General features: G+C 49.9%; 1 protein-coding gene across 1 annotated transcript in view; it reads right to left on the bottom strand.

Moving 5' to 3' along the window:
- Positions 1 to 21,178, bottom strand: part of TNFRSF13B (TNF receptor superfamily member 13B) — a 40,064-nt gene that overhangs the window by 3,895 nt on the left and 14,991 nt on the right. Inside the window, exons 2-3 of the mRNA XM_070226616.1 lie at positions 10,736 to 10,873; positions 8,018 to 8,263 (exon numbers count right to left, since the gene is read on the bottom strand). Of these exons, the coding sequence (XP_070082717.1) occupies positions 8,018 to 8,263; positions 10,736 to 10,873 (384 nt within the window). The remainder of the gene's footprint in view (positions 1 to 8,017; positions 8,264 to 10,735; positions 10,874 to 21,178) is intronic.

The following is a 21,178-nucleotide window of genomic DNA, read 5'->3' as shown; positions in this document are numbered from 1 at the left end:
CAGACCAGTGATTTGAGATTTCCTGTGGGAAATGAACTAGTTCCTGCCTGGCGACCTCCCCTAACACAAGCTCACAAAGCCCCTGGGCTGAGAAAAGAAACGCAAATCAAAACCCAACAGGGGGCCAGCGGGTGGCAGCGTAGCGGTTAAGTTCGAGTGCTCTGCTTCTGTGGCCCGTCGTTCACGGGTCCAGATCCTGGGGGCGGACCCAGTACCACTCGTCAGGCCACACTGTGGCGGCATCCCACGTACAAAATAGAGGAAGATGGGCACAGATGTTAGCTCAGGGCCAATCTTCCTCAAGGAAAAAGAGGACTGGCAGCGAATGTTAGTTCAAGAAGAGACTTCCTCCCCCCAAAAAAGATCACACAAAGCTGCCAGGGCTCGTTGCTTCCGGGAAGAGAACCCAAGCGGCTGCGGGGCTGGAGGCTTCTCCCGAAAACCTTTGTGTATAATGCCTTCTTTTTCTTTTTTTAATGATCTGTATGAGTCATCTATTCAAAACAGAAAATCAGCTCCCAGCTGCTCTGAGGCCAGTGCGCAGCTCTCAAGAGTGCATTCCAGGCCTAGGGAAGGAGGCGGAGGCCCACGCTGCGCCACGCCAGGAGAGCCGCCCGGTCCCAGGGCCCCTGGGCGCCGCAGCGGTCATGTCTCTGCTCCCCTTTGTTCAGTCACAAAGATCACTTGGGTCCACGACCTCGGAAGCTGCCCTCCGCCGGCCTCCATGACCTGGCCACTCGGACAGAGAGGCTCGGCCCGTGCTGCGCGTCTGCTGACCCCGGGAGCGAAGGGGCACAGGCAAGAGTTTTTGTTGGAAAAAGGGTGCGTCCTCCGTCCCTGCGTGAAGATGGGGCCGAGCACCAGCCCCAGGGCGTCCCAAGCGGCTCTGGGCGCTCCGAACAGGCCCGCGGCGGTGGCGGGTGATTTCCGAGCTGCTCTCTGTTTTGGTCTTTCGTTTTCAGTGTCTTCAAAGCCCCTCTCACCTGGAAGTAGGTTCCCCGGCGCTGGCCCAGCGCTGTCGCCTGTCGTTCAGCGGCAGGGCGAGTGCCCCCGGGCCGTGGCAGGGCCGGGCCGGGATCAGCCAGCTGAGCCAGGCGGGAAGGAGGGCTCGCTCTGTGCCCGCAGCCGCATGGCTTGAGTTGACAGTGGCCTAGGACGTGGTCCTGCGCTTCTCGGCCCCGCTCCTTGTCTGTAAAGGGGTGTGACGTTCCTCTCTCACCGCTGCTGTTGGCATCCGTGGTGCGCACGCGAATGCGTGTGAGGCAGCTAGGCCCGGGCAGAACATTCCAGCAAGTCACCAAGCATCCCCACACCCCTGCAGCTCAGTGGGGCGGGGGGTGGGGGGTTGGGTGTTTGTCCTTGGGAAGGAGTGAGGCTGGGCACAGGAGGTTTCTGCTCCTCCTCCCTCATGGAGGACCCCCTGCGTGGCTTGTGGCCACGTGGCGAGGACGGCCGCCCGCAGCCCTGACGCTCCGTGCTTCCCTCGATCCTCGCGTGCTGCCGACGCTCGCGTGAACGTCCGCACTTGAGAGGGAGGTTCCTGCAGGAGTGCGAGCCTCGCTGCCAGGTCCTGGAGGGCCTCCAGTGTCCACGTCCGTGGCCTTTCCCACGGAGGGTGCCTCTGTCTCCTCCGTGCGTGTGCGTGTGGGAGTAACACTTGGCTGCCATCATTCTGGGAGACAAGTTTGGGAAAGGACAGGTGGGGTTGCAGTTTCCAGAATGCCACGTTTCCTGCTCCACCCCCACCCCCAAACCCATCAGGACCTGGTACCCCTGAGCGCCCGTTCTTTCAGTGTCCCCTCCCTGAGAGCGACCCTCTGTCTTGCTGGCAGGAGCGGCCCAGCAGCTGCAGCAGGATGGGGAGGGGCGGCGGCTGCAGGCTTTCAGCCCTTCTCCCTGGCCTGGGTCACGCCTAGGGGCCAGCCCGCTGCTCCCACTCTCAGTGAACCAAGACAGCCGGGCGGTCCTACTCCGGGCCTGCCCACTCCCAAGCTGCGCCGCCTCTGCTCTCCACCGCCCCCTTCCCATCTGCCCTCTCCTCTTGGGCTTCTGCCCCCAGCGTCTTGTGAAGCAGGTCTCCTTGATGACCCTGTTCCAAGGACCTCGCTCTAGCCCTGGGCAGGCAGAGGGGCGTGGACACCTCCACGGTGACGCTGCATGTCACAGTCGGGGGGCGGGGGGAGAGAAGACACTGCACCCTGAGATAAACAAACGCACAGCCGCTGTCAGACCAGCCACGGGGCACCCAGTCCAGCTCCCACTCCCAAAGGAAGGGAGACTGAGCAACTCCCAGGACAGAAGCAGTGTCATCCGCCACCCCACCATGCTGATCCCGACTTTACGGAAGTGATCCACGCAAGAAAGCGGCTATTTCCCACCCTGCAGTGCGTCCTGCACACCCCTCAGCCTGGCCGCTGGGTTTCTCATCCCTGATGCCTGTCGTGGGCCAGCCCACCAGCTCCGAGCTGCCCCATCTCAGCTCTCTTGCCATATCAGCCTCGGTGGCTTCACACCAGCCGCCCCCTGTCGGCTTCAGGCCCACCGCCTGTGACCTTCCTGATGGGGCTCGGGGCTAGGCTGGGCATCCTGGGCTCACAGTGGACAAGCGAGTCCTGGAGGACAGTCTGTGCTGCTCTGACCCCAGCCGCCCCGTGCATTCCTGTCTGGTGGACTTTGATTAAAATGGACTCAAGGACATTAAGGGACTGATAAACGATGAGGCTCGGTTTGGACAGGGGAGAGGAAGAGGCCTGCTTTGTTGGTCTCAGGGATGGTGAGAGGGGCCCCCTGCCTGTGGGTGGAGAGCCCGCAGCCCCCGTCTTGCCCCCGCCCCCGCCATTTCCGTGGGTCAGGGCGCCTTCACCTGGGGACACCTGAAAATGGCCCTTCATAGGGTCCCCTGACCTCCTTGTGGCCAGAGCTGGTGGACATTTGCACCTTCTCTGTGGTATGACCTACTCCTTCTAGAACTTTCCTCCTTGTATGCCTTGGTGAACATCCAGGGTTCTGCTCTGACCCCTGACTGCTCCTCCCCAGCGTGTCTGTGGGCCTCTGTCGGCCCCTGGGGTACAGACTCCCCCACAGAGGGCCTCCTCCTCAGTCCTTTTCTCCCCTCACACCTCCTGGGTCCCCAGGTAGCTTTTTCTATTCCTATGACCACAACTGCCACCTTATAGGCCAATGAAATCCAAGTTCTCCAGGTGAGATGCTCTCCAGAGCTCCAGACCCACTTGGGGATCCTGGCTGCCCCCAAGGCTGGCATTACCCTCCCATGGGGGGACCCAATTCAGCAATCTCAGTCCATCTGGGTTCCCCTCTGACCCCATGCAGCAGGTTGAATGGTGGCTCCCCAAAGAGATGCCCCCTCGTTACAGCAAATATGACCTTATTTGGGAAAAAAGAACCTTTGCAGGTGTAATAAGTTAACGATCTCAAGAGGAGATTATCCTGGATTAGGGTGGGCCCTAAATTCAATGACAAGAGTCCTTAGAAGAGAAGGGAGGGAGAGAAGACAGATGACACACAGGAGAAGCCACGTGAAGATGGAGACAGAGACTGGAGTGATGCAGTCACAAGCCAAGGGGTGCCTGGAGCTACAAGAAGCCGTTAGGGGCCAGGAAGGATTCTCCTCGAGAGCCCTCGGAGGGAACGCAGCCCCGCCCACACCTCCATATCAGACGTCTGGCGTCCAGAACTGAGCCTACATTGTGATGCTCTGAGCCCCCAGCTGGTGGCGCTTGTCCAGCAGCTGCAGGAAGCTGGCGCAGCCCCCAGGGAAGAACCATGTTCTGCTCTCTGCGCCCAGTGAGATCCTGCCAGTGCCTGGCGTGTCCTGTGCACTCAAAACCCAAAGTCATTTGGGCCTCACGAGAACCCTGTGAGGTAGGCGCTGTTGCGATGGTGGCAGGTGGGAACAGTTAGGCACAAGCAGTCCAGAAACTTCCCTGGGTCACACAGGGAGGTGGGGCTGGATCCAGGGGCAGGCAGGCTGGCGGAGGGCCCTGCTCATACCTCCCAGAGCTCTTAACTGGGGACCTGGGGGCCACGGATGGAGTGGGGGGCGCCGTGGACTGGGATGAGAAAAACAAATCTTTATTTTCACGGGCTGCCGACTGAAATTTAGCCTTTGCTTCCACTCGACGTGGAGGCCACAGCCCCCGGTTGTCTGAGCAGTGACTGTGGCTTTAAGAGCAGAACCACAGGTGTCTCCGTCCCCACCTCAGTGGTTTTACCCTGAAGTGTCGCCTATGGTCACTGGGAGTTTGAAAGCACTGTCGTCCTCTGGCCAGCCCTCATCCTGCTATTGAATGCATTGATGGAGAAACACGTAGATTCAGTCTGATGTCGCAATCTGTGTGACATCATTTGATTTCACATTTCGTCTGGTTTTCTCTCCTGAGATGCTATTTGGCAGCATCTCAGCACCCTGCTTTCTCTGTGACCCTGGGGGCTTCAGCTTCCGTGCTTGAGAACACCGTCCCAAGAAGGGCTCTGGGCACAGTGCTGAGGCCGCAGGGCTGAGCTGCCAGCTGTGCTGGAGGCCCCCGCTGCTCACCTCATGATGGCCTTTCCGCCCCACGAATCCTGTGCCAAAGCACCTGCCCTCTGTCTCCATCCCAGGGCCTTGGCATCTGCAGCCTTCATTACTGCCAGAAACAGCCTCTCGCAGGGCCCCTGCCGCCATCGCCACCAGCCACCCCAGGGCGGTGGGGGTCTCCCTACAGCCCAGCACTGGCCCTCGCGTTCTGCGGCTGCCCCTGCCTCCGGAGCGTGTCAGTCTCCCCAGCCTGGCAGACGGGCCCTCTGTCATGTGGTGTCTGGTCCCTCCCAGGCCCCCGTCCAGCCGCCCAAATGCCTGCCGCCCGTCTCAGTGCTCCTCCTTCCTGCCGCGGTGCTCCTCCTGTTCTGGGGGCCTCGCGCAGTCTCAGCGGTGGAGGGGCGGCTCCCTGGACCGTCCAGCCCCTGGCAGGGAGCTCATCATGTGGGCCTGGAGTCGTCCTCCTGCGCCTGTGCAGGCCTCTCCCCTAGGCTGGGAGCCCCTGACGCCAGGATTTGGTCTCGTTCCCCCCAGGTCTGCCTCCAGCACACAGCTCCTCCGCCCCCCGGCACAGCTCCTCTACCCCCACCAGCATTTGCACGTGTTGTTCCCTCACCTGGAACACCCATCCCCCACCATGACTCTGAAACACATGTTTTCTTCTTAAGTGCTGGGTGGGCATCTCTGATCCTGACCGAGCGCTCATGCATCAACTCCATGACGACGCGTCACCTCAGTCTCACAGAACCAAGGCTCAGAGAGGTGAAGCAACTTGCTCAAGGTCACACAGTGAGTGAGGGATGGAACCAGGGGCTGCCTCCATAGCCTGCACCACCACCGCAGTCTACCGCCAGGCCCCGCCTCGGGAAGCCTTCCTTGCCCGTCGCACCCCAGGCTGAGCTGTGTTGCCACCCTGCACTGAGATTAATTTATCATTTGCACGAGTCTTGTGCATTGTCTGTCTCTCCCCTCAGACTGTGACGTCCATGGGACAGGAACAGGATCTGCCCTGCTCTTGCTGCCTCCCTCATGCACAGCAAGCCCTCCACAGTTACGCATCAAATGAGGGAAGGCCACTCTGAGAGGCATGCGTGAGGGCCCTGGAGCAGGTTGAGTGGGGCCTTGTGGGGGGATGAGTGGGGGGACGGCAGGATTCGAGGAGCCCATAAGAGGGCAGGGGACAGATCAGCTCCACCACTGTGTGCAGCCAGATGTGGCCTGGCCACATAGTGCTCTCCAGTCCCCTCAAACAGGTCCACACCTGGTCCCTCCTCTGGGCATGTGGCCCTGGTGCTTCCTGTTTACAATCGACCTCAAATCCCGCTTCTGCCCCAGCGGCACCCGGAAGCGTCAGAGGAGAGAGCACGGCGGACCTAGGCCCCGGAGCTCCAGCGAGTCTCAGGCAGGGGCAGCGTGCAAGACCACCACCAAGTCACCGAGGCCCGGGAGGGCCCATGATGTCCCCTGGCCCTCCCTGATACAAGTGGGACAGCTGATGCTGGCTCCCCAACATGTCCTTACAACCCCCATCCACACTTCCTGGGCGATCCATCCCTGGTGCCAAGATGAGGCTCCCAGCTTCTACCCAGCGCCCTCCAGGGCTGGGGCTTGGCTATGGTCACAAATCAGAATAGCTAACCATCTCCCATGGGCAGCAGGTCACCCTCAGGGGGTGACAATCCCATGGACACCACTCTGGGACTTTTGCTCTTGCAGCGTGAACAAACTTTGAAACCTACAGACTGGCCCGAGTCCCAGCTCAGCCACGCACCCAGTGTGCAACCCTCAGCTTGTCATGTCAAATTTTGAGACTTGGTTTCTTGACCTGTAAAGTAGGTAGGATTGATCTGAAGAGGAATCTATTGCATCAGAGGTGAGAAAGGTTCTGGGTTTGGCTGGAAGGATCAAAGGTGTCGCAGACCGCAGGGCAGGCACGGGATCGCCAGTGGGAGGAGCAGGTGTGCCCCCACTTTGCGGCTCAGTTCGTCGCTCCCTCTGTGTCCGCACCCTCTGCGTGGGAATGTGCTGTTCCTCCCTCCCTCCCTCCCTCTCTCTCTGCTGTTCTAGATTACAACTCAACATGGCGACAAATTCTTTGCCTCTCCACCCACCAAGAGGCAGCGTCTGTTTCTCCTCCTTGAACCTGGCTGGCTTTGCAATTTGAGTAATAGAAGGCAGCAGCGATGGTGTAATGCAAGCTCCCAGCCCCTGCGTCCCGAGGCCTTGTGTATTTCTACCTCTTACACTCCTGCCGTCGTCACAAGAAGGACATGCCTTTCCAGCCCGCTGGACCCGGGAGGAGGCTGAGAGACACATGGAGCGGAGCCACCTCTGGCTGAGCTAGCCGAAGACAGCTGGCCCCAGCCAAACCCCAGGCTCCCGAGGAATAAGCCGCCGAATCTGGAGGCTGTTTGTGAAGCAGCAGCAGCTCACGGACAAGACAGCAGACGAGAGTGAGAGACAACAGTCCAACCAAGCAGAATTTGGGGATGGGCAACCTCCCTCATCAGGGCACACGAGGCTCGCCCTTGGGCATCTTGGCACTAGGGCCCGGCCACCTGGAAAGGATGCTATCATGAGGCAGTCACGGCAAAGGGAAGAGATCAATCCGCATGCTGGGAGCTTCAGCCTCTTGTCTCTCCACTGACAGGCCAAGGGCAGCGTCATAACATCTCAAGTGTTTACGGATCCACATGGCAGCCCCTCCCGACCTTCCTGACAACACAGAGCAGGTCAGCCAAGAAGTGTCTTCTGGGAGGATAATTAGATCATGTTCAGTGCTTGGCGCTTTAGCAGATGCCCAGTTCAAGGAACCTTTCCCACCGTATCCAACGCAGCCAATCCCCACCATCAGCTTTTTTTTTTTTAAAGATTGGCACCTGAACTAACAACTGTGGCCGATCTTCTTTTTTTTCTTTTCCTTCTTCTTCTCCCTAAAGCCCCCAGTACATAGTTGTATATTCTAGTTGTGTGTCCTTCCAGTTGTGGCATGTGAGATGCCACCTCAGCATGGCCTGATGAGTGGTGCCATGTCTGCGCCCAGGATCTGAACCGGCGAAACCCTGGACGGTGAGCGAACTTAACCACTCGGCCACGGGGCCGGCCCCCATCAGCTTTTGTGTAATACTTCTTCCTTCTCATCCTTAGGAAGTCTCCTTTGCCTCTGAATGGAATAAGAGGTCTTGCTCACAAGGCCAGTCCTGCCGGTTACTCGCTGCCCTGTGTCTTAAGAACTCATTCAGCCTCCATGATAAGGCTCCCAACCTCAGGTCTTTCCTCCTCCTGCTTCCTTCCTGCCCACAGACTTCTGGATAATTTGTCTAAATTTTTTTCTCTTCCGTGATGACCCTGCTGGCTTCTGGCCAACTGCCTGGACTCTGGACTTCCCGCTTTGCAGACCCTTGTTATTTAGGCCCGGTGTCTGGCTTTCCCCGCAGTCTGACCCTCAGACACTGTGCAAGCCAGCCGCAGGTGACTTACCTGGACCTGCCTCCGAGCCTCTGTGCTCTGGTCCCTGGTACCTTCCCAAGCCGTCTGACCTGGTTTCAAGCTGGCCCGGCCGCTGCCTCCTGAGCTCCGGGGGCGGGTGCATGAGGCTCTTGAGCTTGTTCTCACAGAAGAACGTGCACTGCTTGGGGTGGCGTCCGCAGATGGAGGCGCAGCTGACACAGTCCCTCAACAGCTGGTCGTAGTACCTGCCTTGCTCCTTGAGGCAACTCAGTGACTCTAGGAAACAGAAACAAGTGATGGCACTGGGTGACCGAGACCGCGGGAGCTGCGGGTCTGGCCTCAAAGGGCATCAAAGTGAAAAAAAAAATCACAATCCGGTTCCCCAAGAGCAATTCCCAGATAATCCAGGTCCTTTTCCAATTCGCAAATGTAAGGCTGTGCTGTGTCCCCTAAGTGCTGGTTGTTAGCTGCATTACACACATTTTGATATGTAGTATTTTTTCCTATATCTAGTTTAAAGTGTTTTTACTTTTCATCATTATTTCTTCCTAGACCTATAGCTTATTTAAAAGTGCATTTCTTAGTTTCTAAACATATAAGGATTGTCTCTTTATCTTTTAAATTAGGTTAGCACATCATCAAATAAGTTCTTGCAGTTTTCAAACTTCAAAAAGGAGAAGCGCATTTCATGTGACGTAAGGGTCAGAGGGGCAGGAAGGTCGGAAAGCTCGAATGAAGTGTTTCTTATGTCTTAATGAAGGAGAATTGTGGGAGCTTAACCAGGTGTCCGCGCCAAGGAGCAGCAGGCCCGCGAGCCGAAGCCCACCCGGCCCGCTGGCCTCGGCAGAGCTCCTGGGATGCAGGCGGGGTCTGCGCTCTGCGGGCATGGCTCCTCGTCACTCGTCTTTACAATCAGACTTTCTCTACATGCACCTGTGACGCATGCAGCAGGTGTGAGGGGCGCATTGCAGAGGCGGCGCGAGGCAGAGGTTAAGGGCACAGACTGCAAGGCCCCACGGCCCAGGAGGCCTTCCTTGCTGCACCACCTGCAGGTTGTGAGGGCTACACCTGTCGGTGCTTCAGTTTCCTCATGCCCAAGAAAGAAATAACAGTAATAGTGACTTCTTAAGGTCGTGAGGATTTGAAGTCCCCAGCACAGGGCCTGACACATCATAAAAAATGCTCCGTTAAGCGAAGGTTTGAGAATACTCATTTTAGCCTCTTTGCAAGGCAAACACACCAACACTGACGTGCCTGACAGAGGAAAGGAAAAGACCAGAAAGATGGTGGAATTGGGACCTCAGGGCAGACTCAGATGGCCCCATCGCCTCCGTTGCCGTGGCGCCGCCTGGCCCCGGGTTCCACTGAGCCACATGAGACGTCATGAGCCTGCTGGCGATGGTATTCCTGGGTTCCCTGTGAGCTCCGCCCCTCCTCAGGGACCCTAGTGTGGCTGTTGCAGGTGGTGCCTGAGCTCCCTCACTGTCTGGCTGCACGACCTCCCCTGTGGGCCTTGACATTCCTGAGTGTTTCCCCACCTCCAGGCCTTTGCCCACACTAGTCCCTCTTTCCGTCATCGGGCTGCCACACCTACGCACTCTTCACGACCCATCTCAGGGGCTGCTTCCTCCAGGAAGACATCTCTGCTCTCCAGCCCATCAGCTGGAGGCAGTCTCACCCAGCTGTGTGGCGTTTTATGTACTGTACTTTCTACCTCAAAATGTAGTCATTTCTCCCATTAAACGAAAGCCTCTTTGAAGGGTCATTTTCAAGGGGATGGAAGGTTCCATGAACATTTGTGCAATGACACAATCAATGTTCTACTTCATTAATGGATAATGGTGTTTTGGAGAATCATGTTTTGGAGTCCTGGCTCAAATCCTAACTTTCCCTCTATTATGCTGTGCGATCTTGGGCAGGTCACTCAGCCTCTCTGAGCTCCACTCGCCACAAACAGTATTTGCGAAGCACTTCCTATGTGTCAGGCACTGTGCTGGGCCTGAGGAGCTCACAGAGACAGACATGAAACAGACACACATGAAAGAACACAACACAAACTGTCATATGTTCCATCAAGGAAAAGAACGAATATGAGAAAGAGCAGCAAGCAAAAGATATTTTTCAAGATAATCAGAGAAAATTAGATTTGTCCTGAATCCAGACGATGTTGAGGAATTGCTGCCTGAGGTGCTAAGATGTCGAGGTTCGATTTCAGAGGCCCTTGTGTGTTCGGGATTCATGATCTAGTTTTTACAGGTGAAATATATGAGTTCTTGGATTTGCTTTAAACAAGCAAAAAATTTGGTTGGGGAATAGCAAGGCGGAAGTTTTAAAGCTGACGATGGGGAGTCAGGGGTCTGTTATGCTGTCCTCTCCATGCTTGATAATTTCTATAAGAAAAAGTTCAAAAAGAAAGTAAGAACAGAGGATGACAAAGCTGGGCCGAACTTCTGTTGGCCAGTCAGAGAAGACCTCTGACACTCGGGCTGAGTCCCGAAGGTTAGGTAGCAGGGAGCAGAGGGTTCAACCTGGCAAAGGCCCTGAGGCACGAAAGAATACAGCATGTTCAAGAAACTGCAAGGAGGCCCGTGTGGCCAGAGCAGAAAGATCAAGGGGTAAAGGGTGCCACGTGGTACATCTCCTCCCATCACGCCATCCTCAGGCCCCAGGCGCAGTGGGCCAGAAGGACCACTGTAGGGGAAAGCAGGGGCTGAGCCGGCCGTCCCCCGGCCCGGGCCCGGAACTCACTGCAGAAGGCTGCACAGGCGCGCGGAGTCTGATGGCTGCAGATGGGTCTGCAGGAGAGGCAGGCGTTCAGCAGGGGGTCCCAGTACTGCTCTTCGGGGCAGGATGGCATGGCCGCCCCCGGCCGCAGGCCCTGTGGAGCTGAGAGGCAAGGAGCATGAGGGCAGCTGGCACCCACTGGAGGCTGGAACCCGGGTGGCCTCTCCTGCTCACCTTCCCACTCTCTGTCTCAGCAAGCAGAGGGGGAACCACACAAAGCTGGCTTCCAATCCCGGCTGCACTTGCTGGGTGACTTGGGGCAGCCACGTCACCTCCCTGAGCTTCAGTTTCCCCATCTGTGAAACGGCCATTCTGAGGCCCCTCCCTCGTGTCAGTGCCCCCGTGGCCCTGTTCTCAGCCTTCTTTAATGGGCCACACCTCTTCCCACCACAGGATCTTGGCACATGCTGTTCCCTTTGCATAAAATGATCTTCTTCCCTGTCCTCAGTTGGTTACTTCCTCCTCATCCTTTGGACCTCTGATTCAGCTTCGTTCCCTCAGGGAGACTTTCTGACTCTCCCCAAGACAGGACACTGCCCTGCTCTGCACACTGATGCGCCCGTTCCTTGTCATTCCGCCTCTCTGTGAGCGCTGGTGCCAGCGCCCCCACCACGAGCACTGTGCAGGCAGAGACTTGAATGTTTGTTTGCTGCTGGGCCCCGAGAGCCCGGATCGTGCCCAGGACACAGCAGGTGCTCATGAAATGAGTGAACAAAGAGAAAAGCAGATGGAGCCCGTGCCCAGCATACTGCAAGCACTCAATAATGTCAACTTCCTTCCCTTTTCCTTTTCACCGAGGGATGAGACACCCCCAATGTAGGGACACAAATCCTAAGTGTGCGCTTGTTGAGTTTTTCTGTACGTCTACACCTGTTGCCCCCACCCACACCAAGGTATAGATTTCCGGCCCCCGGAAGACGCTCTGGGGTCCCCTCCCATCTGACGTCCACTCCCAGAGCTAACTTTCGTTGTGACTTTTACACCGTCGGTTGTTCACGTTGCCCCTTCCTGGACTTTGGTGTCTGGTGTCACTGGCTCCACAAGACCCCTGAGCCCCTGAGGAGGCTCCTTTGTGCTGCTGAGCCTCTCGTGTGAATGCATCACCTCTTCTAGGATGTTCTGTCTGATTTCAGCACCGTTGCTCCCCCAACGACTTCTTGTAAACATTCTGCACGGCATTTGTTTATTCTTGAATGAAACTGCCTGAGAAGAGGCCAGTGGCTCCTGGTTTAACACAGCGGCTTAAACACACGAGCTTATGTTCCTTCCCCCTTGAAATCCTACTAAAAGGACAGAAAAGGAAGTTTATCCTCAAAGATAAAGAGAATGGAATAAGTTACCCCAGCAGGGGACAGACGTCAGCAACATTTTGGAAGATGTTTGGTGGACACACTGGGGTGACTGACCTCAGTTTAAGATCTCTGATGCCCATCGGGGAAGGAAGCTGATCTGAGCCACAGCCCCCCAGGAAGATTCTGGAATTGGGGGCACCAGTGTCTCCGACAGTGGGGGAAGGGAGGGCAAAGCAACGGTAGCTGGAAATTTATAGAAAGAGGGCTTGAGCCCAGCCAGATCGCCATGCCCAGGCAGGTGACGGCCCCTCGCCCATCCAAGCAGAAGACTTGGGGTCTCCTCGGGCACAGCTGAGCGCCGTGGCTCCGCGTTTAACAATGTCTCCTTCCTCCTCCTGCAACTGGCAGGAAATCATCAGCCTCTGCTCCGGGAAGCCCAACTCAGAGGAAGAGACCTGGAGGCACAGACTGCGAGATTCTCTCAAGAAAATGAGAAGGCGCTGCCTGACCACAGGGCAAAGCTTCTACTTTAACAACGCTGTCCGTTTACCCAGAACTGCCAATCGGCTGGTAGTGCGTCACTCTGAGCGGGGAACCACAGCCGAGAGCGCCCCAGGCAGGAGCCCCGCCTCCGGATGACAGACAGCTCAAAGGAGGCGGGCCGAGAAGCCTCGTGCGAGCCGCAAAGACAAGTGAGAATTACTAGAAATTAGAAATATGATAGCCAGAATAAAACATCAGTAGAAGGGTTGTAAGTTGTAATTGAAGACATTTCCCAGAAAATAGGGAGAGAAAAGATATGAAAATTATTGTATCATTTCAGGAGGTCCAAAGATTAACTCATGGGAGTTCCAGAAAAAACAGATTTGACGGACATTAGCTTCCAGATTCAAAGAGCCCATCAGGCGTCTGGCACAATAAATTCTAACAAACCAAGACCCATCGTCACGAAACTGAGCAGCACCGGGGACGAAGAGCAGATTCTCAAACCTTCTTGAGAACAAGCAGGTTACCACAGAGCGTTGCCAGTCAGGAAGTCCGTGAGCATCTCAAAGCAAAGCTGGGATGTGAGGAGAGCGATGTCAGGGAAGACAGAGCAGGAAGCGCCAGGAGTCTGCCCTCCCGCTCAACAGCACCGGCCGGCAGCCACTGTCTGCAGTCACTATTTTGGAACTCTGGAGTTGTCCGGAGGAGAGCTGGATGGAGAGCTGGTAATGTTCAGGAATTTCAGTGCATTTTCAGCCTATCCCATCATGGCGGATACCACTCTCCAGCCCCCAGCTGCACGTAGGCAGCACTGGAGACAAACGCCCACGTTCCTCATGTAACTTGTTGGAGCCTGGATGGGCAATAAGGCACTCAAACTCCAAATAATGGGATTGTGAATTCTGATTGCTTATTCCTACTTTTTCTTTCTTTCTTTTTTTTTTTTTGAGGAAGATTAGCCCTGAGCTAACATCTGCCACCAATCCCCCTCTTTTTGCTGAGGAAGACTGGCCCTGAGCTAACATCCATGCCCATCTTCCTCTACTTTATATGTGGGACGCCTACCACAGCATGGTTGCCAAGCAGTGCCATGTCTGCACCCAGGGTCTGAACTGGCGAACCCCGGGCTGCCCAAGCGGAACGTACGCACTTAACTGCTGCACCATGGGGCGGCCCCTCTTATTGCTGCTTTTGATCACTGAGAGACCAGACCAGAGGCTGGTGGCCATTGTTTCAACCTCCAAGGGCTGATGTGGGTTCCAGGGATTTAAAGAGACAGACACTACTTCCCCCCACTTTTGAGAGACAGACATTTAAGGAAATCTTCGTCAGGTCACTGGCTGGCTGCAGAGATAAAGGAACAGAAACTTCAGTGACCACACAAGAGGAATACATACTTTGCAAAAACAATTTGGGAAAGTCACAAACAGACTCCAGCCCTCAACAGGCAAGACCCAGCAATCTCTGAGGGGGGAGAATCAGGTTCCCAGAGTTACCACAAAGTAATACTCAAAATATCCAGTTCTCAAAAAATTTATGAAACGTACAGAGAAACAGGAAAATATGGCACATTCCCAGAAAAAAATAATTTGATAGAAACCATCCCTGAGGAAGCCCAGACATTGGAAATATTGGTCAAAGATGTTAAATCAACTGTTTAAAATATGTCCAATGAGCTAAAGAAAACCATGGACAAAGAACTAAAGGAAAGCAGTAAAATTATGTATGAGCAAAAGGAGAATATGAATAAAGAGATAGAAGTTGTCAAAAAGGAATCAAAACCTGGAAGCAACCTGGGGCCGGCCCGATGGCACAGTGGTTAATTTCACACGTTCCATTTTGGTGGCCCAGGGTTTGCTGGTTCGGATCCCAGGTGCGGACATGGCACTTCTTGTCAAGCCAGGCTGTGGCAAGCATCCCACATATAAAGTAGAGGAAGATGGGCATAGATGTTAGCTCAGGGCCAGTCTTCCTCAGCAAAAAAGAGGGGGATTGGCAGCAGATGTTAGCTCAGGGCCAATCCTCCTGAAAAAAAAAGAGAGAGTGAGAGAAACCTGGAAGCAGCCAAAGTTTCCTTCAGTAGGTGAATAGATAAATAAACTGTGGTACATCCACACAATGGCATATTATTCAGCACCAAAAATAAATGAGCTATCAAGGCATGAAAAGACATGGAGGACACTTAAATGCATATTGCTGACTGAAAGAAGCCCAGCTGAAAAGGCTACTGTATGATCTCAACTGTGTGACATCCTGAAAGCAAACTATGGAAACAGTAGAAAGATCAGTCGTTGTCAGCGGTTGGGGAAGGAGAGAGAAAGGAAGAGCATGGAGGATTTTATAGGGCAGTGAGACTATTCTGGGTGATATTATCATGGTGCATACCTGTCATTACACATTTGTCAAATCCCATAGAATGTACACCACCAAGAGTGAATCCTAATGAAAACTGTGGACTTTGAGTGATAATGATGTATTAATGCATGTTCATTGATTGTAACGAATGTCCCACCTTAGTGCAGGATGTGGAAAGTGAGGGAGGCTGTGCAAGTGTGGTGGGAGGGGGTCTACGGGGAATTTCTGTTCTTTCCACTCAATTTTGCTGTGAATCCAAAACTGCTCTAAAAAATAGTCATCAAAAAATGGAATCACACAGAAATTCTGGAATTCAAAAGTCCAATAACTGAAGTGAAAAAAAACCCCTCACTAGGAAGGTTCAACATCAGATTTGAGTAGGCAGAACAAAGGATCAGTGAACCAGAAGATAAGACAATTGAAATTATTTAGTCTGAGATGAAGAAATAAAAAAAAAAAAAAAAGGAGGAGAGCCAGCCTTGATGGCCTAGTGGTGGAAATTTAGCATGCTCCACTTCAGTGGCCCAGGTTCAGTTCCCAGGTGTGGAACCACACTACCAACCCATCAGTTGCCATGCTATGGTGGTGGCTCACATAGGAGAACTAGAAGGACCTACAACTAGAATATACAACTGGGGCTTGGGGAGGGGAAAAAAAGAGGAAATTGGCAACAGATGTGAGCTTAGGCCAAATCTTTCCCAGAAAAAAAAAGACTGAGGAAAAATGAACAGAACATGAAGGACTTGTGGGACCCCATCAATGTGCCACCACATGCTTATAGGAGTTCCAGAAAGCAAAGAGAAAGAGAGAATGGGACATAAAAAAATATTTGAAGAAATAATGGCCAAAATGTTCCTAAATCTTAAGAACGATACGAACATACATGTTCAAGAAGCTCAATGAACTCCAAGCAGAATAAACTCAAAGAGACCCACACCAAGACACATTATAGTAAAATCTTCAAAACCCAAAGACAAAAACAGAATTGTGACAGCAGCAAGAGAGAAGCACTTGTCACATACGGGGGATTCTCAGTGAAATTAACAGGTGATTTCTTCTCAGAAACCATGGAGGCCAGAAGGCAGTAGGGTGATATAGCTATTTCTGAAAGGAAAAAACTGTCAATGGAGAATTGTATATCCAGCAAAACCATCTTTCAAGAATGAAGGAGAAATTATGACATTTCCAGATAAACAAAAGCTGGAGGAATTCATTACCAGTGGACCTGCCCTACAAGAAATGTTAAAGGGAGACCTTCATGCTGAAATGAAGATACACTAGACAGTAACTTGAGGCCATAAGAAAAAATAAGGAACACTGGTAAAGATAACTACATAGGTAAATATAAAAGCCAGTATTATTATACTTCTTGTGTGGTTTGCAACTCCTCTTTTTTCATATATGATGTCATGGGCCAATGCATAAAACAATGATTATAAACCTATGTTAATGGGTATAAAATGTATAAAGAGTTAATCTTGACTCTTGTTATTGTTATCATAATAATAACAATATAAATATAAAGGGTCAGAGATATAGGAACAGAGTGATTGTATACTATTGAAACTAAGCTGATATTATTCAAACTAAGTTGTTATGTTTAAGATTTTAACTAATTCCCAAGGTAGCCACTAAGAAAATAACTTTAAAAATACAGAAAAGGAAAGAAAAAGGAATCAAAATGATACATTTTAAGCAATCTACTAGACAAAATAGTCAGTAAGGAGGAATTGAGGGGAAAAAACCGTGTAAGACATATAGAAAACAAATAGATAAATGACAGAAGAAAATCCTTCATCAGTAATCACATTAATGTAAATGGACTAAACTCCCCTACTAAAAGGCAGAGATTGGCAGAGTGGATTAAAAGAAAATAAGATCCATCTATATGCTGTGTACAGAAGACTCACTTTAGATAAAAGGACATAAAGAGATTGAAAGTAAAACAATGGGCAAATATATTCCATGCAATTATTATTATCTCTCCCAAAAGAGAGCTGAGGTGGCTATAAATTGTCAGACAAAACAGAGTTTAAATCAAAAGAGGTTACAAGAGAAAAAGAAAGACAACATATATTAACAAAAAGTTTGATACTGACAGAGATATAACAATTATAAACATATATGCACCTAACAACAGAGCCCAAAAAATACATGAAACAAAAATTGGCAGGACTGAAGGGAGAAATCAGTAGTTCTACAATAATATTTTGGGTGTTTCAATACTCCACTTTCGCTAATGGATAGAAGAACCAGAAAAAAGGTCAATAAGGAATTATAGGACTTGAACAACACTATACACCAATTGCATACAACAGACATGTATTGAACATTACACTCAACAACGCAGAATACACATTCCTCTCAATTGTACATGGAACATCCTCAAAGATAGACCATATATTGGATCACGAGACAAGTCTTAATAAGTTTGAAAAGATTGAAATCATTCAAATTATCTTTTCTGATCAAAATAGAATGAAATGAAAAATCAATAACAGAAGAAAAACTGGAAAATTCACAAATACGTGGAAATCAAACAACTCACTCTTAAAGACCCAATGGGTCAAAAAAGAAGTCACAAAGAAAATTATAAAATATCTTGAGATAAATTAAAATGAAAACACAACAACCCAAAAGTTATGGGATACAGTGAAAGTAATGCTAAGAGGGAAATTTACAGCTGCAAGTGTATACACTAAAAAAGAAGAAATTCTCAAATCATAACCTAACTGGACACCATGAGGAACTACAAAAAGGAGAGCAAACTAAACCCAAAGCTAGCTGAAGGAGAGAGTAATAAAGACCAGAGCAGAGATAATAGAACAGAGAATAGAAAAACTGTAACAGAGAAAATCAATAAAACTAAAAGTTGGTTCTTTGAGTAGATTATCAAAATTGACAAACCTTTAGCTAGATTGACTAAGAAAAAGAGAGGAGGTTCAAATTAGTAAAATCAGAAATGAAAGTGGAGACATTACTATAAATTTTACAGAAATAAGAAGGATTATAAGGGAGTACTATGAATAATTGGACACCAACAAATTGGACAATCTAGATAAATGGACAAATTCCTAGAAATATACAATCTACCAAAATGGACACACGAAGAAAGAAAATCTGAATAGACCTATAACAAGTAAAGAGACTGAATCAGTAATCAGAAACTTCTCAATGAAAAGCTTAGGACCAGATGGCTTCACTGGTGAATTCTATCAAACATTTAAAGAAGAATTAACGCTAATTCTTCTAAGACTCTTCCAAAAACTTGAAAAGGAGGGAACACTTCCTAACTCATTCTATGAGGTCAGCGTTATGCAGATACCAAATCTTAATAAACACATTATGAGAAAAGAAAATTACAGACCAATATGCCTTATGAATATAGACAAAAAAATCCTCAACAAAATATTAGCAAACCAAATCTAACAACATATTAAAAGGATTATACACCATAACCAAGTGGGATTTACTACTGGAATGCAATAATGGTTCAACATATGAAAATCAATCAGTGTAATACACCATCTTAACAGAATGAAGAAAAAAACTACATGATCATCTCAGTTGATGCAGAAAAGCATTCGACAAAATTCAACACTTTTCATGATAAAAACACTCAGTAAAGTAGGGATAGAAGAGACTTCCTCAATATGATAAAAGCCGTATATGAGAATTCCACAGTTGACACCACCCTCAATGGTGAAAGGCTGAAAGCTTCTCCTCAAAGATTAGCAACAAGACAAGAAGGCCCCCTTTCACTACTTCGATTCAGCATAGTACTGGAAGTTCTAGCCAGAGGAATTAGGCAAGAAAAAGAAATAAAAGTATCCAAATTGGAAAGGAGAAAGTGAAATTATCTCTGTTCACAGATGACATGACCTTAGATGTAAAATCCCTAAAAATTCCACACACACACAAAACTGTTAGAGCTAATAAAAGAATTTAGCAGAGTTGCAGGATTCAAAATCAGTTGCATTGATATATACTTGCAATGAACAATCCTAAAAGGAAATTAAGAAAACAATTCCATGTATAAAGGCATAAAAAAATAAAATACTTAGGAATAAGTTTAACCACGTGAGGAAAGAAGTACATCCTGAAAACTACAAAACATTGCTGAAATTAAAGATCTAAATAAAAGACACTCCATGTTCATGGATTGGAAGACTCAATATTGTTAAGACATCAGTGCTAATCAAAGTGATGTACAGATTCAATACAATCCCTAACAAAATCCCAATGACATTTTTCACAAATAAAAGATCTCATCCTAAAAATTCATACGGAATTGCAAGGGGCACCAAACAAGTCTAGACAATCTTGAAAACTCACACTTCCTGATTTTGAAACTTACTACAAAGCTAAAGTAAACAGTGTGATGCTGGAATAAAGACGGGCACACAGAACAGTGAAATAGAATAGAACCCAGAAAGAAACTCTTATATGTGGTCAATTGATTTTCAATAGGGGTGCAAAAACATTTCAATGGGGAAAGAACATTCTTTTCAATACATGATGTTGAGAAAACTGGATATCCACATGGAAAAGAATGAGATTGGACACTTACCTTACAACATATATAAAAATTAAATTAAAATGCATCAAAGACCTAAAATTAGGGGCTAAAACCATAAAATTTTAAAATTCTTTTTGTGAGGAAGATTAGCCCTGAGCTAATATCCACCACCAACCCTCCTCTTTTTGCTGAGGAAGACTGGCCCAAGCTAACATCCATGCCCATCTTCCTCTACTTTATATGTGGGATACCTGCCACAGCAGGCTTGATAAGTGGTGCACAGGTCCACGCCCAGGATCTGAACTGGTGAACCCTGGACCACCAAAGTGGAGCACACGAACTTAAACACTATGCCACCAGGCTGGCCCCAAAAAACCATAAAATTTTTAAAAGAAAACATACATGCATTGAATTTGACAATGACGCTTTGCATATGACATATAGATAAATTGGAGCTCACCAAAATTAAAGGTTTTGTGCATCAAAAGACACTATCAAAACTTCCAGTTATAGGAGAGTGATGTCAGCATCATGGCAGAGTGAGCTTTCCTAGTAATCTCTCCCCTCCACCATACAACGAAAAAGACATTCATACTCCAACAGAGGACATCCAAACACAACACAAAAGATGTCTGAGAGACCCACGCAGCCATATGACAGAAGGCAGAGAGGCTGGAGCCCCCCTTAAAGGAGGTGGAACAGGGTAAGAGAAAACTTTGCTCCTTCCCCAAAAGACTGGGATCCGGGACCACAGGCAACCTCAGAGAGGGAAGGAATGGGGGTGGGGACGCTCATTCACGGGAACTTCAAAGATCCTTGAGGCTCCTCACAGCCTAGGATGTGAAAGCTATGGAGGTGAAAGCTAACATGGGGGTGACCTCATCAGGCCAACACCCCAGGAGAGCAGATAGTGAGGGCAGAGCAAGAAAACCCCAAGAACACCCAGGAGAAAGTGCCCCTCCCTGCACCTGCCCAGGGCCAGCTTCAGCCCCTGGGATCTTGGCAGAACACAGAGGGCTAAGAATACATGACTCTTGACCCCCACCCAGTGGCGATAGGTGGTCACTGTGACCAAATAACACCAAGATGTAAGGAAACAGAGCCACTCCCTCTAGCGGTATCAAAAATTATATCAAATCTCCAGACCAGAGAGAAAACGACAAGTACCCAGAAATCAGTCCTGAGGACACAGAAATATGTAATCTAAATGACAGAGAATTCAAAATAGCTATCATCAAAAAACTCAAGAGAGAATATAGAGAAACAATTCAACGAGTTCAGGAGCTACTTCACAAAAGAGATTGAAACTATAAAGAAGAATCGATCAGAAATATTGGAGATGAAAGACACAATGCAAGAGATAAAACAAAATATGCGTGTCCCACTTGAGCAGACACCATAGAGGAGTGAATCAGCATAATTGAGGATAGACACGTTGAAATGCTCCAGGCAGAGGAGGAGAGAGAAATAAGACTAAAAAGAAACGAAGAAATTCTCCGAGAAATATCCAACTCAATTAGAAAATGCAACATAGGAATTATAGGTATTCCAGAGGGAAAAGAGGAGAACGGAGCAGAAAGTGTGTCCAAAGAAATAATAGCAGAGAACTTCCCAAACCCAGGGGAGATGGAAATCCATGTGGAAGAGGCTATTAGATCTCCTAAATATGTCACTGTAAAAAGACCTACTGCAAGACATATAGTAGTGAAACTGACAAAAGTCAATGACAAAGAAAAAATATTAAGGCAGCAAGGC

Source organism: Equus caballus, chromosome 11, assembly GCF_041296265.1.
Source record: "Equus caballus isolate H_3958 breed thoroughbred chromosome 11, TB-T2T, whole genome shotgun sequence".
NCBI classification, from domain to species: Eukaryota; Metazoa; Chordata; class Mammalia; order Perissodactyla; family Equidae; genus Equus; species Equus caballus.
The sequence above is the reverse complement of the archived record's forward strand: the minus strand, read 5'-3'. Positions and strand labels throughout refer to the sequence as shown.